At 52.2% G+C, this 26,545-nt stretch overlaps 1 protein-coding gene across 1 annotated transcript in view; it reads left to right on the forward strand.

Annotated features, from left to right (window-relative positions):
• The first annotated feature begins 12 nt into the window (after window positions 1-12).
• The window catches only part of FBXO42 (F-box protein 42), a 51,154-nt gene continuing 24,621 nt past the window's right edge, over window positions 13-26,545 (forward strand). Inside the window, exons 1-4 of the mRNA XM_062623621.1 lie at window positions 13-157; window positions 16,526-16,792; window positions 19,888-20,004; window positions 26,207-26,341. Coding sequence (XP_062479605.1) covers window positions 16,543-16,792; window positions 19,888-20,004; window positions 26,207-26,341 — 502 coding nt within the window. The 5' untranslated portion in view covers window positions 13-157; window positions 16,526-16,542. The remainder of the gene's footprint in view (window positions 158-16,525; window positions 16,793-19,887; window positions 20,005-26,206; window positions 26,342-26,545) is intronic.

Raw genomic sequence — 26,545 nt, forward strand, 5'->3', positions numbered from 1 at the left:
AGGAGCCTGCGCGGTGCGCTCCGGAGCGGCGGTTGGCGGCGGACGGGAGGGAGGGGAGGAAGATGGCGGTGCCGGTTCGAGCCGTCACCCGGGCGACGCGGCGGACCCGGGGCCGGCAGCCCTGAGGGCTCGGCCTGGCTGCGGCGGGCGAAGGGAGGTGAGCGGCGGGCTCCGTGGGGCGGGTAGTGACCCTTCCCCCGGGGGGCGGCGGCGGCGGGGGGCTAGGCCGAGCCCGGAGGGGGGCACGGCGAAGGGGCCGAGCCCCTCTTCCCCCGGGTTAGGGGGTGCTGTGCCCGGTCCCCGAGGGCTGCTCGCCCCAGTGAAGGGGGGAAGCCCGTTCGTTCCCTGCCCCGCGGGAGAGGGGAGCGCAGCCTCAGGTCTTGTTACTGCTGGGGATAGGGAAAACCTGCCCTTTCTCTAAGAAAAAAAAACGGATTTCTCCCCAAAAGCAGCGTTTGAGCTGCGGGCTGGGGTGCCCCCAGCCTCAGAGGCGGCTCCTCCGTGTCTAAAGACAAAAGGTGAGGCTCAGCCCCTGCTTGTTCCCCATTAAGGAAGCCACATCTCGCGTTCGTGCCGTGTGTGCTGCTCGCCCTGCGCTTGTTTTGGTCCCTCGGAGCCTTGTATTGAAGCGATGAGGCTGGGTCCTTCCTCGCCATTGTCTTCGGTGCTGGTCTGTGGTGGGCGATGAGAGAACGGCTTCATTTAGTGGTGTTTCCCTTGTCACGACGGGGCTGGGCTGGGGCTGGGCAGGCACTGCAGGGGCTCGGCAGGATTAGCTCATGCTGTGCAGCCCTCTCCTCTCCTTTGGAGCCCGTTTGGGTTTCCAGATGGAGCAGGGCGTTTGTTAGGAGCCTTGGAATCGTGCCCTTGATAACCTAAAGTCTCATTCATGTTTGGGGGGGGAAGAACAAAAGAGAACCGGACTGAAGTGCTGGGCTGCGGTGTGGTGGGTCGGGTCGGTACATGGGGGCTGTGTGGACAACCCGACTGAGCACCAGGGATGGTGCTGGGGTTAAAATGGGGTTTAATCCTCACTGGGGAACCTGGCTCGTGCTGCAGCTCAGCAGCTGGGAGCCCTCCCCTCTCCTGAAAGGAGCATGCCTTACAATCCATCACACTGGAGCTCACATCCCCAGCCTGGTGGCAGGATGCCTGTACCCATCCTCTGCCTCGTGAAGCCCCAGGTCCGTGATGCTGATGCAGGGTTTGATATCACAGCGCAGCAGTTGCAGCCTGGGCTTGGCCCTGCTGAAGAGCCAAATCTCGGGGCTGGATGGTTAATTCAGGAGTTAAGGGACTCGCTGTTGTTCCCACATTTCCGTAGCCCTGCGTGTTCCCACCGTCCTCCCTTCCTTTTTCCTTACACTTGTGCCACAGAAAGGCTCAATGCTGCTGGCTTTCCCTTAGGTTGTGTCCCTTGGGTTTGCCTGGGGTCGGTCTTTCCCTGCTGTCAGAAGTGGGAGAGGAGAGAGCAGGCTCCTGGGCAGGATTCGGGCAAGCAACGATTGCTGTTCCTGCACCGTGTCCAGTCCTCACTGTGTCTTTTGTACCTGCGTGCTCCTCTCAGAGGCAGAATCACATCCAGTGCTTGTTTTCACATAGTGAAGATGTTTGTGCATGTTTTTCCTGCTGTCTTACCTGCTGTTCTCCCTGATGGCTGACTCCACCCAAGCAGCATTTTTTCCACATTGGGAAGTGAAGCTCTTGGGTTTGACAGGATTTTACTGCTCTGCTCGCCGGCTTTCCAAGCAGTGTGTGTGATTTCCAGTTGTGATTCGAGTTCCCTCCGGAGCAGCGGCACCAGCACTGGGGTGAAGGGGATGGTCCTTTCTCCCTGTGTTCCCAGCACACAACTGGTTTGTGAAGGTCCCTGCAGGGCTTCAAAGCAGCCTTGGGGTTTGGCAGCTTCACCCGCTGCCCGTTCCAGCCGCTTCCACAGGATGTGAGTGAGGGCTGCTGGAAAAGGCTTCCCACTTTCTGTGTAAATAGAGCTGCTCCTCAGAGGGAAGTTCTTTTCCCCTGTATATTTAGGCATGGCGAGCTTTGTTGGGAAACACCGAGCCAGGCTTTGCCCTCACAAATTGTCCTTAAGGTTGGATATAAATAAGCTTCAAGCCCTTGGCTTTGAACTGCAGCGTTATGTGGGGATGTCTGAGAGGGCTTCTGAAAGGTGTCAGAGGCAGAGAGGGGCTCAGATCTGGTCCATATCTAGATAAAACCCTGTGAAAAGAGGACAGATGGCCCTGATAACGTGCTCAATGGGTGCTTTTCCAGGTTGGAGCTCCTTTTGAGTGCAGTTTTCTGACCTGAGTGGGACCATCTGCAGTTGGTGATATCCCCAGGAGCTGCATCCAGGTATCTGGGTTGTGCTGCCATTAGCAGCTAATGCAGCTTTTGATGTAGTGTAGATATTCAGGTCAGAATCCCTTTTCAACTTGCTTGTGTCTTAGATTAAAGGAGAGCAGGGTGACGCATCCGAATGGAACACTGTGCCTTGTGTTGGGCAACGTGCAGCAAACAGGGCTCCTGCCTTCAGGAGTCTGCTTTCAGGAGCTGCAGATGTTCTCCTAGAGCTTTGCTGCATCCACACTGGACCATGCTGTGATCTCTATTTGCTTCCCCAGCTCCGTGGTATTTGTGTTTGCCTGCTGAACACCTACTGAAACATCTGTGGCTTGAAATGTTAATATTCCCCCTATCTAGTATAGTCCAGGCAACGTTTGCAGCTCATGTGCTCTGTGTCTTCTGTGTTTCAGACTCGTTTTGAAATGCTTGTCTGGCTTATTTTGTCCTGTGTTTGTGCATGTTTTGTAGCAGTGTGGGCCTCTGAAGGCTGAAGGCGAGGTGGCAGAGCTGCTTGAATTGCTCTGGGGCTTCTCAGGAGGTCCATACTGATGAGGTGTGGGGATGCTCCCTTCCACTGCCAGCCTTGTCCAACCTCAGATCAGTAGTGACAGCCCCATCAGGGCTTCGAGATGCATTTAGGGGTGCTCCAGCTCTCCAGAGCAAGTTGTGTTTGGTGCAGAGATGCTTTGATTTGAGTTGGTTGGAAGGGATGGTGTTAGGACTTGTTCTGCTGCCTCGGGTCAGGGGTAAGACCAAGGGGCTGTCACTGAATGCTGAAGATCATTACCGAAAACACATGTTAACCTTAACAATCCCCATATTTTGTGATCCCAACCCCCTTTGGTGCTGTTATCCTCATGGTGAGCTTCCAGGGAAGAGGCAGAGTGCATGCAGGGTACTGAGCCTGTCCAAAAAGCACAGCTCTACACAAGCCAAGCACTGCCAGTGAATCTTTCTCTTGTCCCTGCTGTCAGCTGCACATCGGCTCCTTCTGCCACTGTGTGAAGGCACTTGCCCGAAACACCTTAAGAAACCCAAAAGCAGCTACTTTGTGCCATTGTTGTCACATCCATCCTGCAGTTATTGAGCTCCAGGAGCCACCACCTGCCCTCTGCCCTGTGGAACACGTTCCTTTCCTGCGTTTGTTTTTAGGCAGCTGTTTTCTTTCCCCATCATGACTCCATCAAACCTCCTGGACCTTCAGTGTTCAGAGCAGTGGTGACCTGTTCCCCAGACAGGGTCATGGGGGATGCTTCAGCCTGCTCTGAACCTGGCTTTTGGATGCTGTGGTGTCCTGGAGTTTCATGCTGTGTGATGATGTTGCGCTCAGTGTGAGGCCAGGCTGTGGTTATCAGTTCAAAAGGGGTGCCCTTGAGTGGCAGAGGTGCTCTCAATTTCCCTTATTTTTTATTTGCTTATGAGTATAACGTGGATTTGACTTGTATTTTGGGGTCTTCTCTTTCTTAGTATTGAATATCTGGTAGCTTGAAGCCTCCCTAAAGAGCTAACATGAGCTATGACATGTAGGACAGAAAGAACTGCTTTCCCCATGGTGATGCATCCGTGACTGGCAGTGCTTTTGCTCCTCAGAACATCACCTTCATCATTAGCTAGGGAATAAAAGAAAAGCCTATAAAAAGAGAAGCCAGTTCCCAGCCTGTGTGGAAACTGCAGCAAATCCTCCTCCAGCCTGTAGGGTGGCTCAGAAAATGTGTTTTACATGGAATTGCTGGGTTGTGTGTCCCTGGAGGGGGCTCAGTTGCTTCAAGGCCTGTGCTTGGTGGGGTTGTTGATGCTGTTTGTAGCCCCTCACATGGAGTGCGTGGCTCTTCCCTGGGGCTTTGTCCTTATATCCCTGTCCCTTGAAGCCTCCGAGGGGACACAGAGCAGTCCTCCCTGTTCTGTAATAACAGGGTTGCAGTTGCCACCACCCGGCAGGCTGTTTTGCAAGCTCGTATCGCCGAAAAGTATTTCTCCTTCCCTCCCCATCTGCTTTACCTCCCTAACGTCTTAAAGGAATCCTCTGCTCCTGCCAGCACTGCACTGACAGGGACTGCAGGGGACTGCCAGTGGCTCTGATGGGGTTTGGGTGATGAGGAGACCGCACTGCCTCAGCCAGACCCGTGTCTGCCTCTTAACCAGGCTCTGGTGATGCCCTTCGCTGACATCTCGTGCTTGCAGAGCCTGAGGCACCGCTCTTCTCTCGTTCCAGTGTGACAAAGGGGTACGTACGTAGGCTCAGATCGCAGAGACTGAGGGGTGCTGGCTCTCCCTAGTTGGTATCTTCTGCTAACAAACCCCAGTGATGGGTTGGGCATGCTCTTCCCAGCTGTCAAGGCAAGCACTTAAATCTGTGCCTGCTTTTCAGACATCTTCCTCTCTTCCCCATCACCTCTTTCTCCTTGATCAGCCTATCGTTGTTCCCAGCTCAAACCCAGAGCTCTTGGTGCTGTGCTTATCTGAACTGGAGGGAGGAGGTGACCCCATTTCTTCAGCACAGGTCAGGGAGCTGGGACGCTCTATTGTAATCCCAGTGCTGCCCAGGGCTTGTTCGACCTCAGCTTCTCGATGCTTCTGTACTTATGGAATGGGGATAATCACCACGAGCCCGGCACTGGGACACCTGATGCTGTGCTTGTGCCATGTGTGAAGGTGTTGGAAGCTGTGTCAGGCAGGTGGGTGCTCTGTGGCCAGAGGGGTTTCTGTCTGGGTGTGGATCTATCCATGGAAACTCTTTTTTTCCCACCATTGAGAGAGAGAAAATACTTTGTGTTGTTGCAATTGCTGTTTAAACAGCTCTGCCCTTCAGTTCTCTGTGGGGTGATCCAGCCTTGCTCCTGGGCAATACTTGCTAGATGGTTAACTCCAGAGCTGGTAGCTTTCATCAAAGGCTTCCTACCAGGAATTACACAGACTAGTTTGAAGGTGGAATGCAGATCTGAGGAGAGTGGACATCATGAAAACCCATGTTAGTGTGTTACACACCCAGTGCATGCCACAACCCAGCAGCAAGGAGTTAAGCTCAGGAGGAGAACATTGTTTGCTGTGCTCAGACACTGCTGATGTCCATGCGGAGATGGTGTGAGATATCTCAGCACCCTGCTTGCTCACCACAATCGGACCATTGCACCAGCTGCTGCCAAGTCAGCACCATCTGAACACTGGGGTATTGATTTAAACTGAACCTTGGCTGCTGAGTCTGCACTAAGACATGGCTTTTCCCACTGCATCCTTCTTCTCTTTGGCTTGGAAGTAGCCTTGAGCTCATCTTCCCTTGTGATGAAATCTCTCCAGTGACTGCTCGTCACTCACATTTCTCAGTGGATGGAGGAACGTTGTGGGTGTGAATTCAGCTGCAGAGCAGCTTCGGTCATTGCAAAACTGAAATCCTTCCCCACTCTTCCTCCTTCCCATGCGGGTGCTAAGCCAAAGACCACGTCGCAGGGCGAACCTGGAGGCTTCAGTGTGAGCACTTGGCAGGACCAGCTGCCTGACCTTGACCTGGTGTTTGTTTCACTTGATTTGCCTGAGCATTAAACTTCATTCCCCGTTCCCGCAGTGAAACATTAAACTGGAATGTTGCAGCAGTGTTGGAAGCCTTAATCTTGACTGCTTGTCTCGCTGGGTGAAGCAACAGGAGGTTGCCTGGTTTCTGTGGCCAGTGCTGCAGTGTGGGCACTGACACTGCTTATTTAAGTCGCTTGAAGAGCTGAAGGATGTCATGTGGACCCATGTGTGTGTGTCTTGTCTCTTGGTGCCTTTTGTCAGGGTTGTTTTGGAAGCAAAGCTCATGCAGTTTGCTTCCCTCTCACACTAATTCCTGATCCTGTGTCCCTTTGTGCTTGAGTCAACAAAAGGATGAAGGGCTCAGGGCACTGGCACAGGGTGCCCAGAGAAGCTGTGGCTGCCCCATCCCTGGCAGTGTTCAAGGGCAGGCTGGACACAGGGGCTTGGAGCAAGCTGCTCTAGTGGAAGGGGTCCCTGCCCATGGCAGGGGTTGGAGCTGGATGTGCTTTAAGTGCCTTCCAACAGAAACCAGTCTGGGATTCATTCTGTGATCCTCAAATTCCCCAAGTTTCACAGGGCAGGAAAGGGAGAGGAAACACCCGGTGAGTGCCCTCAGTGAAGCTCAGAACCCTGCAGACCAGAGGAGCTCCCAGGAGGAAAAAGGCCGATGGCTGCAGACAGCAGAGACTCACCCACAGGCGATGCATTGGTAGGAAACGACATTCCTGAGCTGCCTGTTCTGCTGGCTGAGCTGAGGAGGTGGATGTGATCCAGGGCTTTCCTGGCCAAGGAAGTCGTGTGCCGGGTCGGATTCTGACACTTGCCATGGTGCTTTTTCCTGTGGCAGTGTTTGCTCTGCACGTGGGCACCTCCAGGACTGCAGTGGGAATTGTGCTGGGAGCAGCTGTTTGGAGTCACCAGGTTATACAGTGCAAAGGGAAGACGTGGTTGTCTCAAAATTCATCCCAACCGCACTGAAAAGCATTGCTGCAGCCTGGCAAAATCAGCCAATGTGTTTGGGGACCTCCTACTTTCTGTGAGCAAACCCTTCCCAAAGGCATTTCCAATGGAATTCTTTGGCCTGAGCAGGTTTTCTGGGTGGTTTGGATGTAGAAAGGGGCTTTGGGCTGTGTGAAAATGGAAAACAGAGAAATGATTTTTCACACTTGTGTTTTCAGGCTTAGTTTTCCTGCAGTCAGACCCGGGCTGGGTTTCAGGTCAGCAGCACGTGTTTTCCTCAGGGTTCAGTTATAAATTTGCCTTCATTTGCCTGAAACCTGTATACAGATGAACCACTTTGAGTGGCTTTGGTGGGTGAAAGAGATGTCTGTGGAAAAGCAGCGAGTGCTGTGTCATTTATGCTGTCCCCAGAGTCATCACAGAACCCCAGAGTGGTTTGAGTTGGAGGGGACCTCAGAGCTCATCCAGCTCCAGCCCCTGCCACAGGCAGGGACCCCTTCCACTAGAGCAGCTTGCTCCAAGCCCCTGTGTCCAACCTGGCCTTGAACACTGCCAGGGATGGGGCAGCCACAGCTTCTCTGGGCACCCTGTGCCAGCGCCTCAGCACCCTCCCAGGGAAGAGCTTCTGCCTAAGAGCTCATCTCAGTCTCCCCTCGGGCAGGTTAAAGCCATTCCCCTTGGCCTGTCCCTACATCCCCTGTCCAAAGCCCCTTTTCCAGGTAACTGACCTGCAGCTTTCAAGTGGTGCCCATGAGCTCCAGCCCTGCTGCACTACCTCAGTGAAGGAGGAAGGTGACAGCTCTTTCAGGATGTGCTGTGGTGTGTTTGCTGCTGTTACCGAGTTCTTGCTGTTGAATCATCACCAACAGGTTTGAATAAATCCCCTCAGCTGTTTTTATCTGTACAAGCTGTTTATCCTCAGCGTACGCTCCAACAGGAGAAGCATCTGCCCATTTTCTTGGTAAATCCTCTGTTTCCAAGTCTCAAAGCCTCTTATTTGCCGGTGAAGGGCTCGCGTGCAGTTTTGCCTTCCCTGTGCAGTGAATCATGATGGTTTGTTCAGGTGCATGGAGTTCAGGCGAGGCGAAAGCTTCAGCAGGAGCTGGCAGGGAGCCGGCAGAGGGAGTGCGTGAGCCCCAGATCCTGCTCCCTGCTCAGCCCTACAACGTGTATGGGGGTTCAGTGGAGGCGATGGGCAAACCTCGATGCAGACCAGCCCTTTATTGCCCCAGAGAGGAGCAGTTCTTTAAACAAGCCAAATTTGGGTCTAAGCTGCTGGAATGACCCTTCCTGCGTTTGGAAAACCCCAACTAGGGTTGATATTATAGAGTCATAGAATGGTTTGGGTTGGAAAGGACCTTAAGATCATCCAGTTCCAGCCCTGTGCCACAGGCAGGGATGTTGCTGGGGTTTGGTTGGATGGATGTAATGTCATTGAGCAGTTACTGATTTGGAGTTGAAGGAGCACACATGGAGGCTGGAATTTCCAGCAGGAAAGCCCAAAGAGCACAGTGCCCTGTATATAGATGCCTGACCCACCTGCACCACCCTTTTAACCAAAGATTCAATGTATTTAATGCCTGGTGGGATTAAATTGAGGCTTCTCGGCCAACAGCACATGTGTGAGCTGAAGTGGTACCTAATAAGTAATATAACAGCTTATTTTGCACTGCCAGTGCCCATCAAGCTGGGTTACATGGAATCATAGGGTAGTTTGGGTTGAAAGGGACCTTAAAGCTCCTCCAGCCCCAACCCCTGCCATGGGCAGGGACCCCTTCCACTAGAGCAGCTTGCTCCAAGCCCCTGTGTCCAACCTGGCCTTGAACACTGCCAGGGATGGGGCAGCCACAGCTTCTCTGCTTTTGACAGGTTTTAAACAACTTGCAGCCTTTTACAGGTTAATAACAGTGTCAAAAGAAAGCAGGAAGTCTCCAAGTACCATTTGTTGTTTGGTTGTTGGGTGCTCCAGGCAGTTTTCTGCAGGGATGGTTCTGGTGCCGTCACTTCTTGGTCCAGTTCTTGATCTGTTAATATTTTATTCAGCTTTTTGGCCAATTCTGAGCTTTTCTCCTGTTTATTCCATCAGCAGATGGGAACGTCCCATTCTGCTGTGGACACCTGCAGCGCAGCATCATTCACCTCTGCTCTTCCCCCTTGTTCTCATGAGCTGTACACTAAACCAAGCATAGAACCCACGTGGAGGTTTGTGTTCCTATAATAAATCCAATTCCCTTTCTCATTTCCAGTGCTCCTCTAGGAAGATGGGTTAAGCAGGATTTATGTTTAGGTTGCTGTGCTGTTTGTGCAATAAATCTTGCTGCAGCATGTTATATTCCTACTTTAGATGAAAGCTTAGACTAGAACTGAGCAGGAATCGGGCTGGTTCATCAGCAGAGCAGGAGGATTTCGGGTAACAAAACCTTTTTATTCCAGCCATATCAATTACCATTCAGTTGTTCTCATGCTGTTTCATCCCAGCGTGGTGCAGGTTAGCTGGCACTGCAGAATGAAGTCAGCTCATTTGGAATTTGCCTCTGGATTCTCTGTAAAGGTCCTGGTTTAACAGGCAAAGCACACGCAGGGAGGTTGTGCTGCAAGGTCTGCAGTTGAACTTCACACTCACAGAGGGAATTTAGGAAACCCTTGGCTTTGTGGCTCTTATGTGAAAGCAGAAACACGATTTCCTGTGGAAGAGCAGCAAAAGGGGATTAAAAAAGGGAAAAGCTCTGCTTCAAAGTGATTGGAACTGCCTGGTTTGCAGGGATGAGACAAGCGTGGAGCAGGGATCCCGAGGTCTCACCTTCTCCTCTGGGTGATGCTCCACAGCCCCACAGACAGGATATTGCTCATCATTTGCTCTCCAGAGGCTTTGTTTTCCTTTTTGTGACTAAAATCTGCTTTCTTCCCCACTGTTGAACCTCTCCAGCAGTTGGGTTTCAAATGGGGTGATTTAGCTGGTACCAGTTTGGGAGGACTGGAAACATCATCGTGCTTATCGGTGTTTATCCCTACCCTGAATCCAGTGGCTCCAGCAGACCTTTTGCTCCCTGTGCTGTTGCTTTCTTTAAATAGCACTTCCAGCTAGGAAATACACTGTATTTTTCCCTTTTATCACTAGAAAAGGGCTTGAGTTTCTGTAGGGTGACTGATGGTAGGGAAAACAAACTGGAGGTGGGAGGGAAGCTGCTGCTGCTAGCACAGCTGCACCATACAATACAATGTCATGCAAAACAAGCCCTTCCCAATACAGGCTTGTTTTGCAAGGAAAGCAGCCTAAAACTTACTATTAAATGTGTCTGTTTGATGGAGAGTTTAAAGTGGGTAAGAGAATAAGCCGAAAAGGTCTAAATAGCTCCATAAATGCTCCCCTGCTGTGCCGATGGGGCTGTTGACAAGCACAATAAGCAGTTGCAAAGGTTGAGGAAGAGTCTGAAGCGGGTTAGTTGCTATCTCCCAGCCCTAGCTGAACACCGGAGCTCCTGATTGCCAAGTGCAATTAACTGTTCTGTTCACAGAGTCCCTGTCTCCTTCCAGCCGGAGCAGGGCTGGGTCCTTTCACACACCTTCATTGGTTTTCCCCCCGGTGAGAACATCACTGCTGTGCTCATGTTTGGAGAGAGAAGTGTTTTGTGGCATGCGAAAATGAGCGTTCCCTCATGCGTAATGTGCTCTGACTCAGTCCTCTTGTACGGCCTCTTCTTTTCAGTCGGGAGCTTTCCCTCGGAGCCTTTTCCCCACCACCACTAAAATCTGTTGACTTGAAAACCCTGCGGGTTCTTCAGGCACTTCTTAAAGCAGCCGAGAGCTGTGGAGAAGAGGAGGTAGCTCAGGATGGGAACCACTGATGCCACCCACATCTGTGAATGGGGGTCCATGGAGCCAGGATTGGTGTCTGCAGGTAGGAAAACCTTGGTGGGTCAAGAGGGGGTTTGCAGGAGCAGGCTGCAGCCTGCCTTGATGCCATTACCAGGCTTCAAGAAGCGTTAAACCTCATTGTCCTTTCCATCCACATTTAATAGTCCTCATCTGGAGAGGGGCTTTGGACAAGGGCCTGTAGGGACAGGCCAAGGGGAATGGCTTCAACCTGCCCGAGGGGAGACTGAGATGAGCTCTTAGGCAGAAGCTCTTCCCTGTGAGGGTGCTGAGGCGCTGGCACAGGGTGCCCAGAGAAGCTGTGGCTGCCCCATCCCTGGCAGTGTTCAAGGCCAGGTTGGACACAGGGGCTTGGAGCAAGCTGCTCTAGTGGAAGGTGTCCCTGCCCGTGGCAGGGGTTGGAACTGGGTGAGCTTTAAGGTCCCATCCAACCCAACCCATGGTTCTGTGATCTGTTTGTTCCACTGCAGTGGGTAGTTACTTTAGCAGAATAAATAGCAGGTTCTTAAATGGCTGAGAGGGAAAACTGAAGTGCTCTGAAAGGAGGAAAAGAGTTATAAAGTGTTGTGCCAACTGGCAGAGACACAGCTTTTAGGAAGGGCCAATCTGATCAGCACTGGCACAGCCCCGTTCAGTTGCCCTTCTAGCGTTTCCTTATGTGTTATTTTAAGTAGCTGCAATTCCTCCTTGGTAGAGCTTCAGCCTGATTTCTGAACACCATAAACCGTTGCTGCTGCTGCAATATAAAGGCATTTCTCGGAAACCAGAGGCTTGGAGGGTGCAAAATAGGATATGATGCTTCAAGGGGCTCTTGGTGACCAATGCAGAGATCGATCCAAGCAGAGCGGGGCTGCTGGATGCATCCCAGCAGCTTAATGGAGTTGTACTTTTGGATGAGACACAACTGCTTCAGTCCCTTCCCTGCAGCTTCTGGAGTGCTCTAAGGTTCATTTTAGCCCTTGGCCAAGCTGCAGCCCAGGCTGGTGCAAGCAGAGAGCCCCCAGAGAGCCAGGATGGGTGAGAAAGCACCTCCTGCATCCCCACTAAGGGCAAGCGGGACAGAAACACTGCTCTGATGTAGGAAAAACACCTCCATGGGATGCTCTCCTGTGCATCTGCTGAATAGTTGGTAATAGGAGCTGCCTGGGATGCTTGAGCTCTCTTACCTGGCTTGCTTTTCCCTTTTCCAGTGTTGGAGCAGAGTTCTGGGACAGGGTTTTGCTGCTTTGCCCTCGGGGGTGGTTATTCCCAGTCTGTTGTTCCTGTGTCATAAGAGTAAAATCCACACCCATGACAGGTCAGGCTTGAAGGGTTATTTTGACTGAGTCTTGTCTTTTGGGAGTTGGGTTTATTGCTTGCTATGGCCTTGCTTTCCTTCTGGAAACAGCACCAGGTGGATGTGAAAGCCTGGAGGAGGTTTTTGTCACTTAAACACATCGAAAACAAGGATCTAAACAAGTGGATGCATTGGAATACTGATAATATTAACAAGTGGTCTGGTAAGGCCAGACAAAATGTGCAGCTCTGCTCTGAAGCCAGGCTGAGAGAGCTGGGCTGGGTCAGCCTGGAGAAGAGAAGGCTCCTGAAGGGGAGACCTGAGAGCAGCTCCAGTGCCTGAAGGGGCTGCAGGAAAGCTGGAGAGGGGCTTGGGACAAGGGATGTAGGGACAGGCCAAGGGGAATGGCTTTAACCTGCCAGGGGGGAGACTGAGATGAGCTCTTAGGCAGAAGCTCTTCCCTGTGAGGGTGCTGAGGCGCTGGCACAGGGTGCCCAGAGAAGCTGTGGCTGCCCCATCCCTGGCAGTGTTCAAGGCCAGGTTGGACACAGGGGCTTGGAGCAAGCTGCTCTAGTGGAAGGGGTCCCTGCCCGTGGCAGGGGTTGGAGCTGGATGAGCTCTAAGGTCCCTTCAACCCAAAGCAGGCTGGGATTCTATGATGTGCACATTCATGTGCTATTTGAGGCAGTGAGGGGTTTCCTGCTTCTCCTGTCTTCTTAAATTGGCCTTAGGGATGCTGTTCTAACCCCTAAGCTGTGTTTGTGCCTGTGATGAACTTGTGTTTTTCCCAAACCTACTCCAGAGAAATGAAATTGGGATTTAATAATTGGAAAACCCCTCCTAGCCAGGCGTTCATTCCTGCCTTTCCCAGCTGGGATCCTCCAGCGGGTTCGGGATGTTGTTTAAAGGGCAAATAAAAGCTGTTGGGAATCACACACAACCTCTGCTTCCAAACCTCAGCACCACAGCGGGTCTGTGGGAACCTGGCGAGCCGAGGCTTACGCTCCACACTGTCACCCGCAGGTGTCTTCTTGGATCTGATCTGGCTGCAGACAGGCTCCTGTTTGGGTTTGTAGCACGTTCCTGGGTTGTGAAACACCTCCTCTGCCTGGGTGGATGTGCTGCTCCAGTTTCCCAACCCGCCTTCCTCCAGCCTCCCCGCATCCCGAGGCTGGAATACCGGCAGCTTGGCTTCCTGCCATGCTGTGTCAGGATGGAAATCAGTGCGTGCTCCTCGCAGTGATGGATGCTTTGGCTTGGAAAAGTCCCAACCCTCTGGGTTGAATCAGTTTTTTTAGCCCAGCTCCACTTGTTCTTTTTTTTTCCCTTAGTTTTCCATTTGTTAACTTTTGGGAATTGGTGCTTTATCTGCTGTGTAATGCAGTTTGCTGCTCTCAGCGTGGGGTTCCAGCCCCTCTCTGTCACAACATTGTCTCGGAGAAGGATTTGTGACACGGGAGACACCGGAGCATCTGTCAGGATGGGAACTGGGAGTTTCATTTTGACGTGGTTTCCACTGCAGATTGACAGCCCCTGGGGCTGACAGAAGCACAGCAGTGCTGTCACACGTCAGGTTTTGAGCAGGAATTGGTTGTCAGGGAAAGCTTTTCCACTCTGAAGCTCTGCTGTCTGCTATTCCCATGGCTCTTGTGTGCGTGCCAGCCTGGGGAAACCCTGGCTTTAGCTGGGGAAGGCAGTGAGAGATTCTCAGACTGGTTTGTGTTGGAAGGGACCTTAAAGCTCATCCAGTTCCAACCCCTGCCACAGGCAGGGACCCCTTCCACTAGAGCAGCTTGCTCCAAGCCCCTGTGTCCAACCTGGCCTTGAACACTGCCAGGGATGGGGCAGCCACAGCTTCTCGGGGCACCCTGTGCCAGCGCCTCAGCACCCTCACAGGGAAGAGCTTCTGCCTTATCTCCAACCTGAACTTCCCGTTTCAGTTTGAAACCAGCACCCCTTGTCCTGTCACTACAGTCCTTACACTTTGCATCTCTGGCAGCTTGTTACAACAGCTTACTTGACCTCAAAGCAGCTTCCAGTGTCTGAAGGGGGGCTATAAGGATGCTGAGGATGGACTCTTCATTAGGGACTGTAGTGACAGGACAAGGGGTAACGGGCTCAAACTGAAACAGGGGAAGTTTAGATTGGATATAAGGAGGAAATTCTTTACTGTAAGGGTGGTGAGGCACTGGAATGGGTTGCCCAGGGAGGTTGTGAATGCTCCATCCCTGGCGGTGTTCAAGGCCAGCTTGGACAGAGCCTTGGGTGCCATGGTTTAGTGTGAGGTGTCCCTGCCCATGGCAGGGGGGTTGGAACTGGATGATCTTAAGGTCCTTTCCAACCCTAACTATTCTATGATTCCTGATAACTAGTAACTTAAATTCCTTCCATCCATGTTTTCTGTGGTACTGAGAGTTTGGTAAAAACAAACTGCTACCTCCTTGTATTGCAATGTGTTGGGCTAAAAGCTGTGTCTGAACGTGTCTTGAGTTGGAAGGGACCCATAATGGTCATTGAGTCCAACTCCCTCCTCCTCGCAGGGTTACCTAAAGCTAAACGATGTGACAAGGAGCATCACTGGGGTGTTCCTTGAACCCTGATGGGGTTGGTGCCATGAGAACTTCCTTGGGGAGACTGCTCCAGAGACCCACCACCCTCTCGGTGCGCTTTTCCCTAATATCCAGTCTGAACTCCCCCTGAAGCAGCTTCATTCTGCTTTCTCATGTCCTGTCACTGGTCACCAAAGAGAGAAGTTTCCATCCTTGAGATAATCAAGAGTCATCTGGACACAGTCCAGGCAGCCTGCTCTAGGTGGCCCTGCTTGACCAGGGGCTTGGACAAGATGCCCTCCAGAGAGGTTCCTTCCAACCTCAAGTGTTCTGTGGGTTTGTGACTTGGGATGTTGTTGAATGAACAGCCTAGAGGCTCGTGTTAAACCCCTCTGCATCAGGATGGATGTATTGAACACCGCATGGTTCACTTCACCCTTCCATGTCTTGTTCACCCTTTTTAACCTTGCTGTTCCTCCGTGGGAGCTGCCCATTGAAGCCTCCAACCTCAAACACGTTCCATGGGTTATTCCATCTTTGGCCACCCTCTTGTCTTCCTCTTGAGCAGTGGGTTTGCTTCCTGGGCTTGCTGCAGGTGGGATTTGTCCCATGGACTGTGTTGATCTGCACTCCATCATCCCGGTCCATGTGGGCAGCCTCTGCCTACATGGCATGCCATCAGGAGGAACTTGAGCTCACCATCATAAGAGCCCTGGTTTGGTCCCTTCTTTATAACCTGCATCCCTGGGAAGGGATGCAAAAGGAATTTGTGATGGGAGATTCTGGGAGAGAAATCCCCTGAGCCATCCTCATGAGTGGGATTCTGGTTTGAGCTGTCAGTACCTGTGCAGTGATGTTCCGTCCCATGGTCATCACCCAGTGGTGTTGGAAGGTGAAAGGATCCACTTCCCAAAACAGGTCAGCTGCTTCCTAGGAAATAAGGTCCAGGGATTTGTTCTGCAGTGACAAGCATGGGGGTAACTGCAGGCTGTGCCAGCTGGAAATTGTCCTCAGCCTCTTGTTAAGGTGGGTTTATCTCCTGATGTATTTCTGTCGGTGCATTACCTTACACTGCAGATGTTCGGAATAGCTGGAGGGACAAGATTTGATACTCCAGCTTTCAGCAGCAGTAAATCCTGGGGGACAGGAAGGAGCATGTCCTTCCCTCCCCAACTGCCAGCACTAACTGAGCAAGTGTTGAACAGCACGTTCTGCCCCCCTGCAGCCCTGATCCAGCTCTGGGGCAGCAGCACAAGAGGGACGTGGAGCTGTTGGAGCGAGGCCAGAAGAGGCCATGGAGATGCTGCGAGGGCTGGAGCAGCTCTGCTCTGGAGCCAGGCTGAGAGAGCTGGGCTGGGGCAGCCTGGAGAAGAGAAGGCTCCTGAAGGGGAGACCTGAGAGCAGCTCCAGTGCCTGAAGGGGCTGCAGGAAAGCTGGAGAGGGTCTTGGGACAAGGGATGTAGGGACAGGCCAAGGGGAATGGCTTTAACCTGCCAGAGGGGAGACTGAGATGAGCTCTTAGGCAGAAGCTCTTCCCTGTGAGGGTGCTGAGGCGCTGGCCCTGGGTGCCCAGAGAAGCTGTGGCTGCCCCATCCCTGGCAGTGTTCAAGGCCAGGTTGGACACAGGGGCTTGGAGCAAGCTGCTCTAGTGGAAGGGGTCCCTGCCTGTGGCAGGGGTTGGAGCTGGATGGGCTTTAAGGTCCCTTCCAGCAGAAACCAGGCTGAGATTCTATGAAGAAAAAACATGGGGGTGTTAAGGGGGAATGGGACAAGGATATTTCCCCCCATTGTGCTGCCCAGGGCAGAGCAGGCTTACTGGCAAAACTGGTTTCACAGGGGAGCAGGGGCTGCAGAGATGTTGCTTCCATCATGTCTCACCTTGGGTTGCTCTCAATTCCATGGGGATCTCTTTCCCCGTCACTGCCTGGCCCCACAGTGCAAACCAGCCAACTGGGGCCACTGGTGCTGTTAATGTTCCTTGTGAGCTCACTGTTGTCTCTTTCCCCTCCTGAAGCTGTGAAGTGGAATGCCATGGCCAGCTCCTCGGACAGTGAAGATGATGGTTTCATGGCTGTGGATCCAGAAGACGCCGTGGTGGAGGGGACGATGGAGCAAGATGATGAGCCACACACTGAGCTGGAGGTGGAAGAGACCAGGCACAACAGATCAATGCTGGAGCTTCCTGAAGAGGTTTTGGAATATATCCTCTCCTTCCTGTCGCCCTATCAGGAGCACAAAACTGCTGCCCTTGTCTGCAAACAGTGGTATCGACTCATCAAAGGTACAGAGCCCTGTAGTGAGGGGGCATTTCTGTTACTGGGGATGTGTAACCCAGCTGCCCTTTGCTTTGGTTTAGCCTCACTTCTTGTTTTCCCCTTCAACTGGGAAATCTGAATCCTGAAAGGTGCCAAAACAGCAGCTCCAGCCATCAGGTCACTTGCTCTGCTCAAGGCAGTGCTGATAAGAGCCCAGAATTGAGCCCCTCAGCCTCTTTGAAGTATGAAGGAGTGAAACCCCAGCACAGAGCAGCTCACTGAGGTTGCTTTTGAATGCTCCCTTGTGACCTGGCACTCAGCTTCCCTCCACCACCCAGCAGATCCCATGGCTAATGTGGCTGTAATTGTGCTTCCTTTACACCTTGCTTGGTAATAACCTTCCCAAAGTTTATGCTTGCAGCTGGAAACAAAGCCCTGTCAGGTTCTTACAGCTCTGCTGAAGTGGTGCATAAAATCTGCATTAACATAGATCTGCATATTCACATTTCCTCAAAGAGTAGCCCTGAGACACAGATACTTCTCTTTGCTTCCACACAGTGTTAATCCTGAAGCCTCATGGGGATATTTTAATGCTAGATAGGTATGGTATGACAGGCAGGTAGGTAAGGTTTGGACAAGGATGTAACCTGAGTGCTCTGCTCCAGTGTTTCTGGAATACACTGGATCATTTCCATTGTGTTTCCACTGGGAACATGTGCTTTGAGTGCAAGTTTCTTTAAACCCAAGCAGATTAAGAGGAGTCCACAGGTAAATGTGGAGGAATGAGGCACGCAGCTGCATAAGGGGAAAACAGTGTCAGGTGAGAGATGCCTTTGGGTGTTGTGTGGGGTGATGGCTCAGCTGTGGACTCCTCTGCACATGTGAGGGCATTGCTCGGGTTCCTGGCACCTCCTGCCTTGCCCAGAGTTGAACAGGCTGGAGGTTAAAGCACAGCTACTTCAGCAGCACAAAAGGACTCATTTAGCATCCTTTTGGGGCAGCAACAGCCTGCACCCCTGTTGAAAGGCTGCGTCAAAAGGAGCGTGACCAGCAGGTCGAGGGGGGTGATCCTGCCCCTCTGCTCTGCTCCCGTGAGACCTCACTTGCAGCACTGTGTGCAGTGCTGGTGTCCTGAGCATGAGAAGGACATGGAACTGTTGGAGCAAGGCCAGAGGAGGCCACGAGGATGAGCAGGGGCTGGAGCAGCTCCTGTATGGAGAAGGGCTGAGAATATTGGGGCTGTTCAGCCTGGAGAAGAGACCTCAGAGCAGCTTCCAGTGTCTGAAGGGGGGCTATAAGGATGCTGAGGATGGACTCTTCATTAGGGACTGTAGTGATAGGACAAGGGGTGATGGGTTCAAACTGAAACAGGGGAAGTTTAGCTTGGGTATAAGAGAGGAGCTCTTTACTGTAAGGGTGGTGAAGCACTGGAATGGGTTGCCCAGGGAGGTTGTGAATGCTCCATCCCTGGTGGTGCTCAAGGACAGGTTGGACAGAGCCTTGGGTGACCTGGTTTAGTGTGAGGTGTCCCTGCCCATGGCAGGGGGTTGGACCTGGATGATCTTAAGGCCTTTCCAACCCAAACCAGGCTGGGATTCTATGATTTCAAGTGTCAGCAGCCCTTGAGTTGCTGCCTGGGATGCACTTTCTCACCCAGGGCTTGTTCCTGGAACAGCCTGAGAGATGCAAAGGATGCAGCTGGGATCAAACACCCTGTGATTCACCCCAAAAGAGACTGTGGGAAACATCCCTGCAGTGGAGGGGAGGGATGAGCAGTCCAAGGCACAGCCTGGCCTTGGAGCTGTCCTTGGAGTCCCCCATCCCAGGGGATGTGTGGTATAGGGCAGCTGTACTGGTTCTGTGGCCATCACAGCACAAAAGGGCAGTGTAAGTGCAACCTGCGAGGGGTCACTCGAGGTAAAGCATTGATTCCTTTAATCCTGGCTAATTTTTCCTGTTTGTCAGGATACATCTGCTATCAAATCCTATAGTTAGATCCTGTTTCCTGCGTCACTCTCCGGGACCAGCTGCTTGAGGACCCTGCGTTTCATTAATAAAACTTCCTGCTTTGTATCCAGAGTGTGATTCCTTACCGGGGCTGTTCCCAGCAGAGCTTCCAGTAAGCAGATCCTTGGCAGAGTCTCTTGGCAGGTTATGGCATCCTCTGTAGTGGAGCAGAAGCCACCAGGTTTCATGCAGTCACAGAACTCCTCCAGAGGCTCCTCTGTGGGCAGGGAACAGGATCCAGCCGCTCTCAGCACACTCACAGCTACGTGTGCTCCATACACAGCTCTGAGGCTGACCAGAGCTGGTTTTAAGAGGGTGCAGGTTGTTTGTCCTGGAAGGTCTGTAAAGGGAAGGGCAGCAGCTCCTCCGAGGTGTGATTAGGGGACAGCAGGGCTCAGCTGCAGCAGAGGAGAGTGAAAACCAGCCCTGTTGAGGCATCACACGTGCTGACCTTTCCCAAACAGGCTTTGTTTGCCAGGCTGGAGGGGACGGATAGCAGAAACACAGCGAGTTGGTGCAGTGAACATTGCTCGTTGCCACGTTCACCCAATCCCTATTTTCTATTCTCTGTAATCCTCCAAATTCCCACCAGTTTATTTATAATTGTAGACTCATCACAAAATCCCAGCCTGGTTTGGGTTGGAAGGGACCTTAAAGCCCATCCAGCTCCAACCCGTGCCACGGGCAGGGACCCCTTCCACTAGAGCAGCTTGCTCCAAGCCCCTGGGTCCAACCTGGCCTTGAACACTGCCAGGGATGGGGCAGCCACAGCTTCTCTGGGCACCCTGTGCCAGCGCCTCAGCACCCTCCCAGGGAAGAGCTTCTGCCTAAGAGCTCATCTCAGTCTCCCCTCTGGCAGGTTAAAGCCATTCCCCTTGGCCTGTCCCTCCAGGCCCTTGTCCCAGGCCCCTCTCCAGGTTTCCTGCAGCCCCTTCAGGCACTGGAGCTGCTCTCAGGTCTCCCCTTCAGGAGCCTTCTCTTGTCCAGGCTGCCCCAGCCCAGCTCTCAGCTTGTCTAAATACAGGAGCTCTTTCTAGCTGCTGTCACGCTGCTTGTGCAGGCACAGTTTGTTCCTAATGTGCCCCAATTTTGCTGCTGTCTCGTTTCTCCCCAGGCGTGGCCCATCAGTGCTATCACGGCTTTATCAAAGCAGTGCAAGAAGGAAACATTCAGTGGGAGAGCCGCACTTACCCCTACCCTGGCACCCCCATCACCCAGCGCTTCTCACACAGTAAGTACCTGCTGGGAAAGCTCTGCTCACCCTGGTTTGCCACTGGACGCTGCAGGCCAGGGGTTTGTGCTGCATCCCTTGGGATCCAGCAGTGCTGCAGACCCCTGTCACTGCAGCACCGTAACACACAGCTCTGCCAACACCAATGCTTTGCACAGGGATGGGGATTTAGTAGCTGCTTGTCATTGTTGTTGGCTCATTGCTCCTTGGGAATGTCTGTGGAGCCGGGGTGGGATCTTGGCTTTCTGGCTTTCATAGAATCACGGGATGGTTTGGATTGGAAGAGACCTTAAAGCTCCTCCAGCTCCAACCCCTGCCACAGGCAGGGACCCCTTCCACTAGAGCAGCTTGCTCCAAGCCCTGGTGTCCAACCTGGCCTTGAACACTGCCAGGGATGGGGCAGCCACAGCTTCTCTGGGCACCCTGGGCCAGCGCCTCAGCACCCTCACAGGGAAGAAGATGGTTTTGTGTATTTTACATGCGGGTTTATTCCCATAACTCTGAGCCTGAGCTTTGTGCCTTCTTCAGTAGAAACCTCACTTAGCTGCTAGACTCAGGCCATTAAATCAACACCCCTGAGTTTGCACACTCACCACGCTTGGGGCATGTGCTGGCTGCTTTTACAGCAGATCTGTTACTCACAGATGCAGGAGATGGATTTGTAGGGGGCCAAGTATGGCTTCCTTCAGATTAAAACACAGCCACACATGAGACACGAGTGTATTTGCTCATAGAAGTGATTCAGTTCACACTGCTTATGTATGGGTGAAGTTTCACCCTGCTTCCAAGTTTCTGCAAGAGAACAGCAAAAAGCATTCCTATTGAGGAAAAGATCATAGAATCCCAGACTGGTTTATGTTGGAAGGGACCCTAAAGCTCATCCAGTCCAACCCCCCTGCGACAGGCAGGGACACCTTCCACTAGAGCAGCTTGCTGCAAGCCCCTGTGTCCAACCTGGCCTTGAATTGATACTGAAATAGAACTTGCCTCAGCCTGCTCTGCCTGGTGGCACGGTCACATAGGACAAGGCTTCCATCCCCAGAAGACACTGCAGGAATCTCTGGTGAAGCTGTGGAGCTCTTTAAAGACTTCCTTGTCCTCCTGAAGAACGCAGGTCCCCACTGTTCGGAGCTTGGTGTGAAGTGTTCACAAAGTACTTGTTAATGACTTCCCAATCCGAGTGTGTTGCCTCTCAGTTCTTGCAGCCTTTTTCAACCTGCGAGCTTTAAGGCTGGCTGGGAATTCTTGAAATAGGCCCCGGTACTGCTCCAAAGACCCTGAGTGCTCTGTAGTTTATCCTGCTGCCCACTGGGGGCTTTGCTGTTACGCTCCCTCCAACGTGAGCTGTCTCCCTAAAGCCGCTGCCCTCGGAGCATGTCATCTGGATTAGCCTCTCTGTTTGATGCTGTCCTGGCTCTGGTCAGCCCTCAGTTGCTCCCCAAGCGTTATTAATGCACTTTGTGTGCAGAAAGCTAATCTGGATTAACTTGTTTGCTGATTTAAAGGGATTTTTTAAAGCAGATCTGCAGTAGCTGCTTTCCGTCCACCAAAGCATCGCATGTTGCTGGGTTCCTGCATTAAACTGAAGCTGCAAATGATTCATTGCAGAAACTCCAACTGAATCTTTAAACCTAAACTACTGAGATGCTGAGGTGAATAAGAACAGGAGGTTTGGGACTCATAAATCCCTTTCTAGGGGTGAGTAATGCACCAGTTCATGTAGAAGACGTCATCTCCCAGGCACGAGCCACTGAAGGCAACAGACAGCAGGAGCTGGCACCAAAACAGTGGTCAGGGCTGTCTGACTTCCAGGATTTATTAGAACTATCCCACAAATGCTCTTACGGAGCATAAAAGGACGAGGAAGAGAATTCTAAACAGTTGGAGGTCAAAATGTCTTCTCAGTTCCGAAGGGAGGAACAGCAGAACCGTTTGATAAGGAATAATGAATGGATGTTCCCTTCATCTGGTCTCGTGGGGAGGGAGCGTTTGGCAAAGCTCACACAACTGATAACAAGCCTCATGGATGAGCTGTAGTTTTAATGAAGGATTTAAAGCTGCAGAACATCAGCCTATAGCAATGATGTTGGCTTTTCAGGTCTAAGTGTCCCATCTCAGCCAGAGAAACACTTCCCATGGAGGTTTTGGAGCCGACCACCAGGTCTGATGTTTGCAGGAGTCATCTAATTCCTTTTTAGCCCTAAAGTATGAACCTACAAACATCATAGCAGGGCAGTGACTCATGTGGTTAAATAACTGGCCCCGGTCAGAATGCCACGTCAGGAGGAATGCAGGAAGGGGGAAGCAGCAGAGGAATGCCGCCTGTTGTGCCAGGAATATTGATCCTTTGATGGAAGAGTGACTAATTTTAAAGCCTGATTCTGTTTTTTCCGTGCAGTCTGGGGAGAGTGGCAGCAGCGTGATGACTAACAAAAGCAATTCCCTGCCTTCACCCTGAGAGGCAGGGGCGAGGTGGAAGCCGGAATGTTGTTTGGTTTACAGGATGGGCTGCTTTACACCAGAGCTTCTCGTATCACCCAGCATTGCTCAATGGAGCCCTGCCTTTTGATTACATTGAGTGCCTGCACTGCAAGGAGCAGGGAAATGGTGGTTTAGAGCATCAGGAGGTGGCTTGGTGGGGTTTTTCCCCCTGAAGGGGTGTGGAGCTGGGCTTTGTGAGCAATGCTGGGTATTTATCATGCCACAACGCCCGTGTGGTTGGTGCAGAGCAGGACCTGGAGCTTTCATCTGCAGCCCCTCCTCCTCGGCGCCACCATCCATGGCTCCGGTGCCAAGTGTGGTTGGGTGTGGAGAGGTTACCTCCAATCCCAGTGCCAGCAGCTCGATGTACAACGCTTGTAGCATCAGCTTGGCCGGCTCCTCCTGGGAATGCCGACACCGAGGGCTGTCAGCCTTTAGCTGCACTGGGATTCCAATAGCCAAGCTGACTCCTTCCCCTCTCTCCAATGGGGAATGCAGCCTTTGAACTCAGGTGACTTTATTTGATGTACTCGACATTTAAAAAGCCAGGTACCACAAAGGGCATGTGCTCTGCAGTCAGTCTTCCCTTCCCACTTGATCTTCCTTTCAGTTATCTCATGCTCCAGGCAAAGGTCTCTGATGCTTCATGGTGCAGCACAGAGGGCCAAGAGGAACACGTTCAAATCCAGCTGCATCTGTGCTCTGTTCAGGTATCAGCATCTTCAAACAGCCCAAATATTTCTTGCCCTCGTTTCCAGTTACACAGATCTGTGTGTTTGCAGTACTGAAACATGGGGGACACTGAATTTTACTGGCACTTGACAAAAATCAACCCAAAATCCAGTGTTCACCCTTTTCTGGGCACCAGGGACTCACACCCTCCTCCCTTGATTTGTTCTACCCCTTTGCAAGCCTGGTTTAAACTGCAGCTTTTGCTTGTGCTTTGTTTCCTCCTTGACCCCTAATGTCCTTTTTCCTCCCCAAACCAGTCTGCCTTCCTCAGCTTCAGCAGCTTTACAAGGAGTAGCAAGGCACAGTAAGTTTGACTTCTTTCAGTCTAGGATTAAAATGCCTCATGGTGCCTGCCTGGCTGGCCTGGGGTTTGAAGCCAAATAGAGGAGAAGAATGCTGCCACCTCCCCTCCAACATAATAGAGGAGCTGGGCTGCGGTGTGCAGGCTGAGCTTGCCAAGGGGCTGGTGTGGGGAGGAGGAAGAGGCTCTCACCATGGCATGCTTGAGGTGGGGATTAGATTTCTAAAGGAACTAAGCCGTTCCTGAAAGGTGAAGTAGAAAAGCCCCAGTGTTGCTTTGTGCTGGGTGTTAACTGCATGGGCTTAGGGTGTGAAGCACCTCACCCTGTGCTGGGTGGAGGTGACCTCCAAGGGTCTGCTGTGTGAAAATGAGGCAGGGCTGAGTCTCAGGGAGCAGCTAAAGCACTAAAACTGTTCTTCATCGTGATTTCTTCCTCAATCCAGTGCCAGGCACATGCACTTCACCATCATTTATGTATCCTCCAACCCAGACAGAGCTCCAAAGCGATGGGCTGTGGTGCTAGAGGTATTAAATCCTTCACCAAGATGTGGGCTGCGATGAAGACAGTTCAGTTGCACATAAGGACACTGTAGATAGGGATAGGTTGTGTGGTCTCACCCTGTGAGCACATCCCATATCCCCAGCTCCCCCATTCCTACCCGGTGGTCAGCAAAGCACCCTGGACTCATCCCTAATAGCCCAGGGCATGAGGGCTGCTGGCTTTTCAATAGGGGATCAGACCATGGGACCTTCAGCAAAGACCACCAGGTGTCATCGTGTCCCAGCATGGTGCTGAGTGCGCAGCAGGATGAGTGTCACTGGTGTACGTAGGGGTGGGATGTATTACACAGCAATTCCACACTGGAATTACCACCTTCCAGCCTGCAAAAGTGAGGCTGTGGTGTTGGATCACTGGAAACCAGGGACGTGCTTGTACTGGCCTAGAGCAAAGCTGAGAGCAGGGACTTCTCGTGGGGATTTGCTGTGAGCCCTTTTCTCTTGCTACCAAAAGTAGGTTATCAGCCTTTTGCTCCAGATGCTCCTTTTATAGGCTCCATTTCTTCTCTTTTCTGGCTGCTGTTTCCAAAAGGGAAACAAGCCTTTCTGTCTGTGCAAGCTCCGAGCATCCCGTGTCCCCTCAGGTCACATCATCTGAATCTATTTTTATTGTTGAACTGGAGAGCAGCTCTGACCAGCACTGCAGGAAGGAGCTCTTCCCTGTGAGGGTGCCCAGAGAGGCTGTGGCTGCCCCATCCCTGGCAGTGTTCAAGGCCAGGTTGGACACAGGGGCTTGGAGCAAGCTGCTCTATGAAAGATGTCCCTGCCTGTGGCAGGGGTTGGAGCTGGGTGAGCTTTAAGGTCCCTTCGACACAAACCAGGCTGGGATTCTATAAAGTCAATGGGGCTCGTTGTATTTGAGGAGGGAAATGAAGAACTTGGGAAATCCTCTTTGTAGCTGCAGGGATTTAACTTTCTGAACACGTTTGAATCTTACTCATCCTCCAAGGCAGAAAAGCTGAGCAAGTCCTCTCTGCTCTCATGTTTAATGTATTTCCCAGCAGAGGTGCCTGGGTGCCATGGGGCACTGCCAAAGGCAGACACTTGCATATAATTTCTTTTTCCTGCAGAGTTTGGTTTGGGGCCAAACGCTCTTTATTTCCATGGGTATCTTTGGAGGGCCATCAAGTGCTGTGTTCCCTCCCTGTTCCCCATCTCGCTGCCTAATCCTTTCCCATAAGGAGCAGAGGGAATGCTTGTGTAGGATGTGTTTCAGTGATGCTGAAAGTAGGGTCTAGAGTCTGATGAGGAACGGCTGAGGGACCTGGGGGGTTCAGTCTGGAGAAGAGAAGGCTCAGTGGGGACCTGATCGCTCCCTACAACTGCCTGACAGGAGGATGGAGCCAGGAGGGGCTGGGCTCTGCTCCCAAGGAACAAGGGATGGGACAAGAGGAAACGGCCTCAAGCTGCACCAGGGCAGGTTTAGATGGAGCTGAGGAACAATTCCTGCCCCAGAGGGTGCTCAGACATTGGAACAGGCTGCCCAGGGCAGGGCTGCAGTCACCGTCCCTGCAAGTGTTCACACACCGTGGAGACGAGGCCTCAGTGCCATGGGTTAGTGGTGGCCTTGGCAGTGCTGGGGAATGGTTGGACTGGATGAGCTGAAAGGGCTTTTCCAACGCAAATAATTCTGTGAAATGCTGTCAGATCTGGAAAAAGCAGTAAGTGAAGGGCTGGGTGCACAGGCTGGTTTCTTAGTCTCATCTGGTGACCCTGGACATCATAGAAATGAGCTCAGAGAAGGGAGGAGTGCTGAGTGCTAATCATAGCTGATCTCATTAACTGCAGGCTACTAAGGCAGCTTTCCTTGCACTTTCAGGAGCAGCTCTGCTTGAGGGGATAAGGTTCTTGCTGGAGGTTTATGCTGCTCAGGGATATCCCTAAGCTGGCCCGTGGTTTTATTGAAGTTGGGGCAGCCCATCTGCTGTTCTGTATGGAACAGGCGGAAAGACCTTAGAGCAGCTCCAGTGCCTAAAGGGGCTGCAGGAAACCTGGAGAGGGGCTTTGGACAAGGGCCTGTAGGGACAGGCCAAGGGGAATGGCTTTAACCTGCCCGAGGGGAGACTGATCTCTCTTTTCACCCCAAAACACAAATGTCAGGGCCTTGCCTGATGTGTTTCTGTTCTCCAGGTGCGTGTTACTACGACTCTAACCAGTCCATGTACGTGTTTGGTGGCTGCACACAGAGCAGTTGTAACGCTGCCTTCAACGATCTCTGGAGACTCGACCTGAACAGCAAGGAGTGGATCCGGCCCCTGGCTTCAGGTGAGAAATGTCACTATCAAACGTGTAAAACCCTCCTCAGCCCTGCGATGGCTGCTCTCAGGCTGGGTTTCCCCATGTGTTTTATCACTATCTGACCAGTTTTCAGGTGATATTGGGGTTGGTTTTGGCCACAGACTTCAGTATCCTTGTACGTGCAGCACTGTGCTGGGTTGTTCCTCTTTGTCTGGAGGAGCATCTCGGTGC

This window comes from Pezoporus occidentalis, unplaced genomic scaffold (assembly GCF_034315485.1).
Source record: "Pezoporus occidentalis ecotype Australia unplaced genomic scaffold, CSIRO_AGI_Poc_V1 ctg255, whole genome shotgun sequence".
NCBI lineage: Eukaryota > Metazoa > Chordata > Aves > Psittaciformes > Psittacidae > Pezoporus > Pezoporus occidentalis.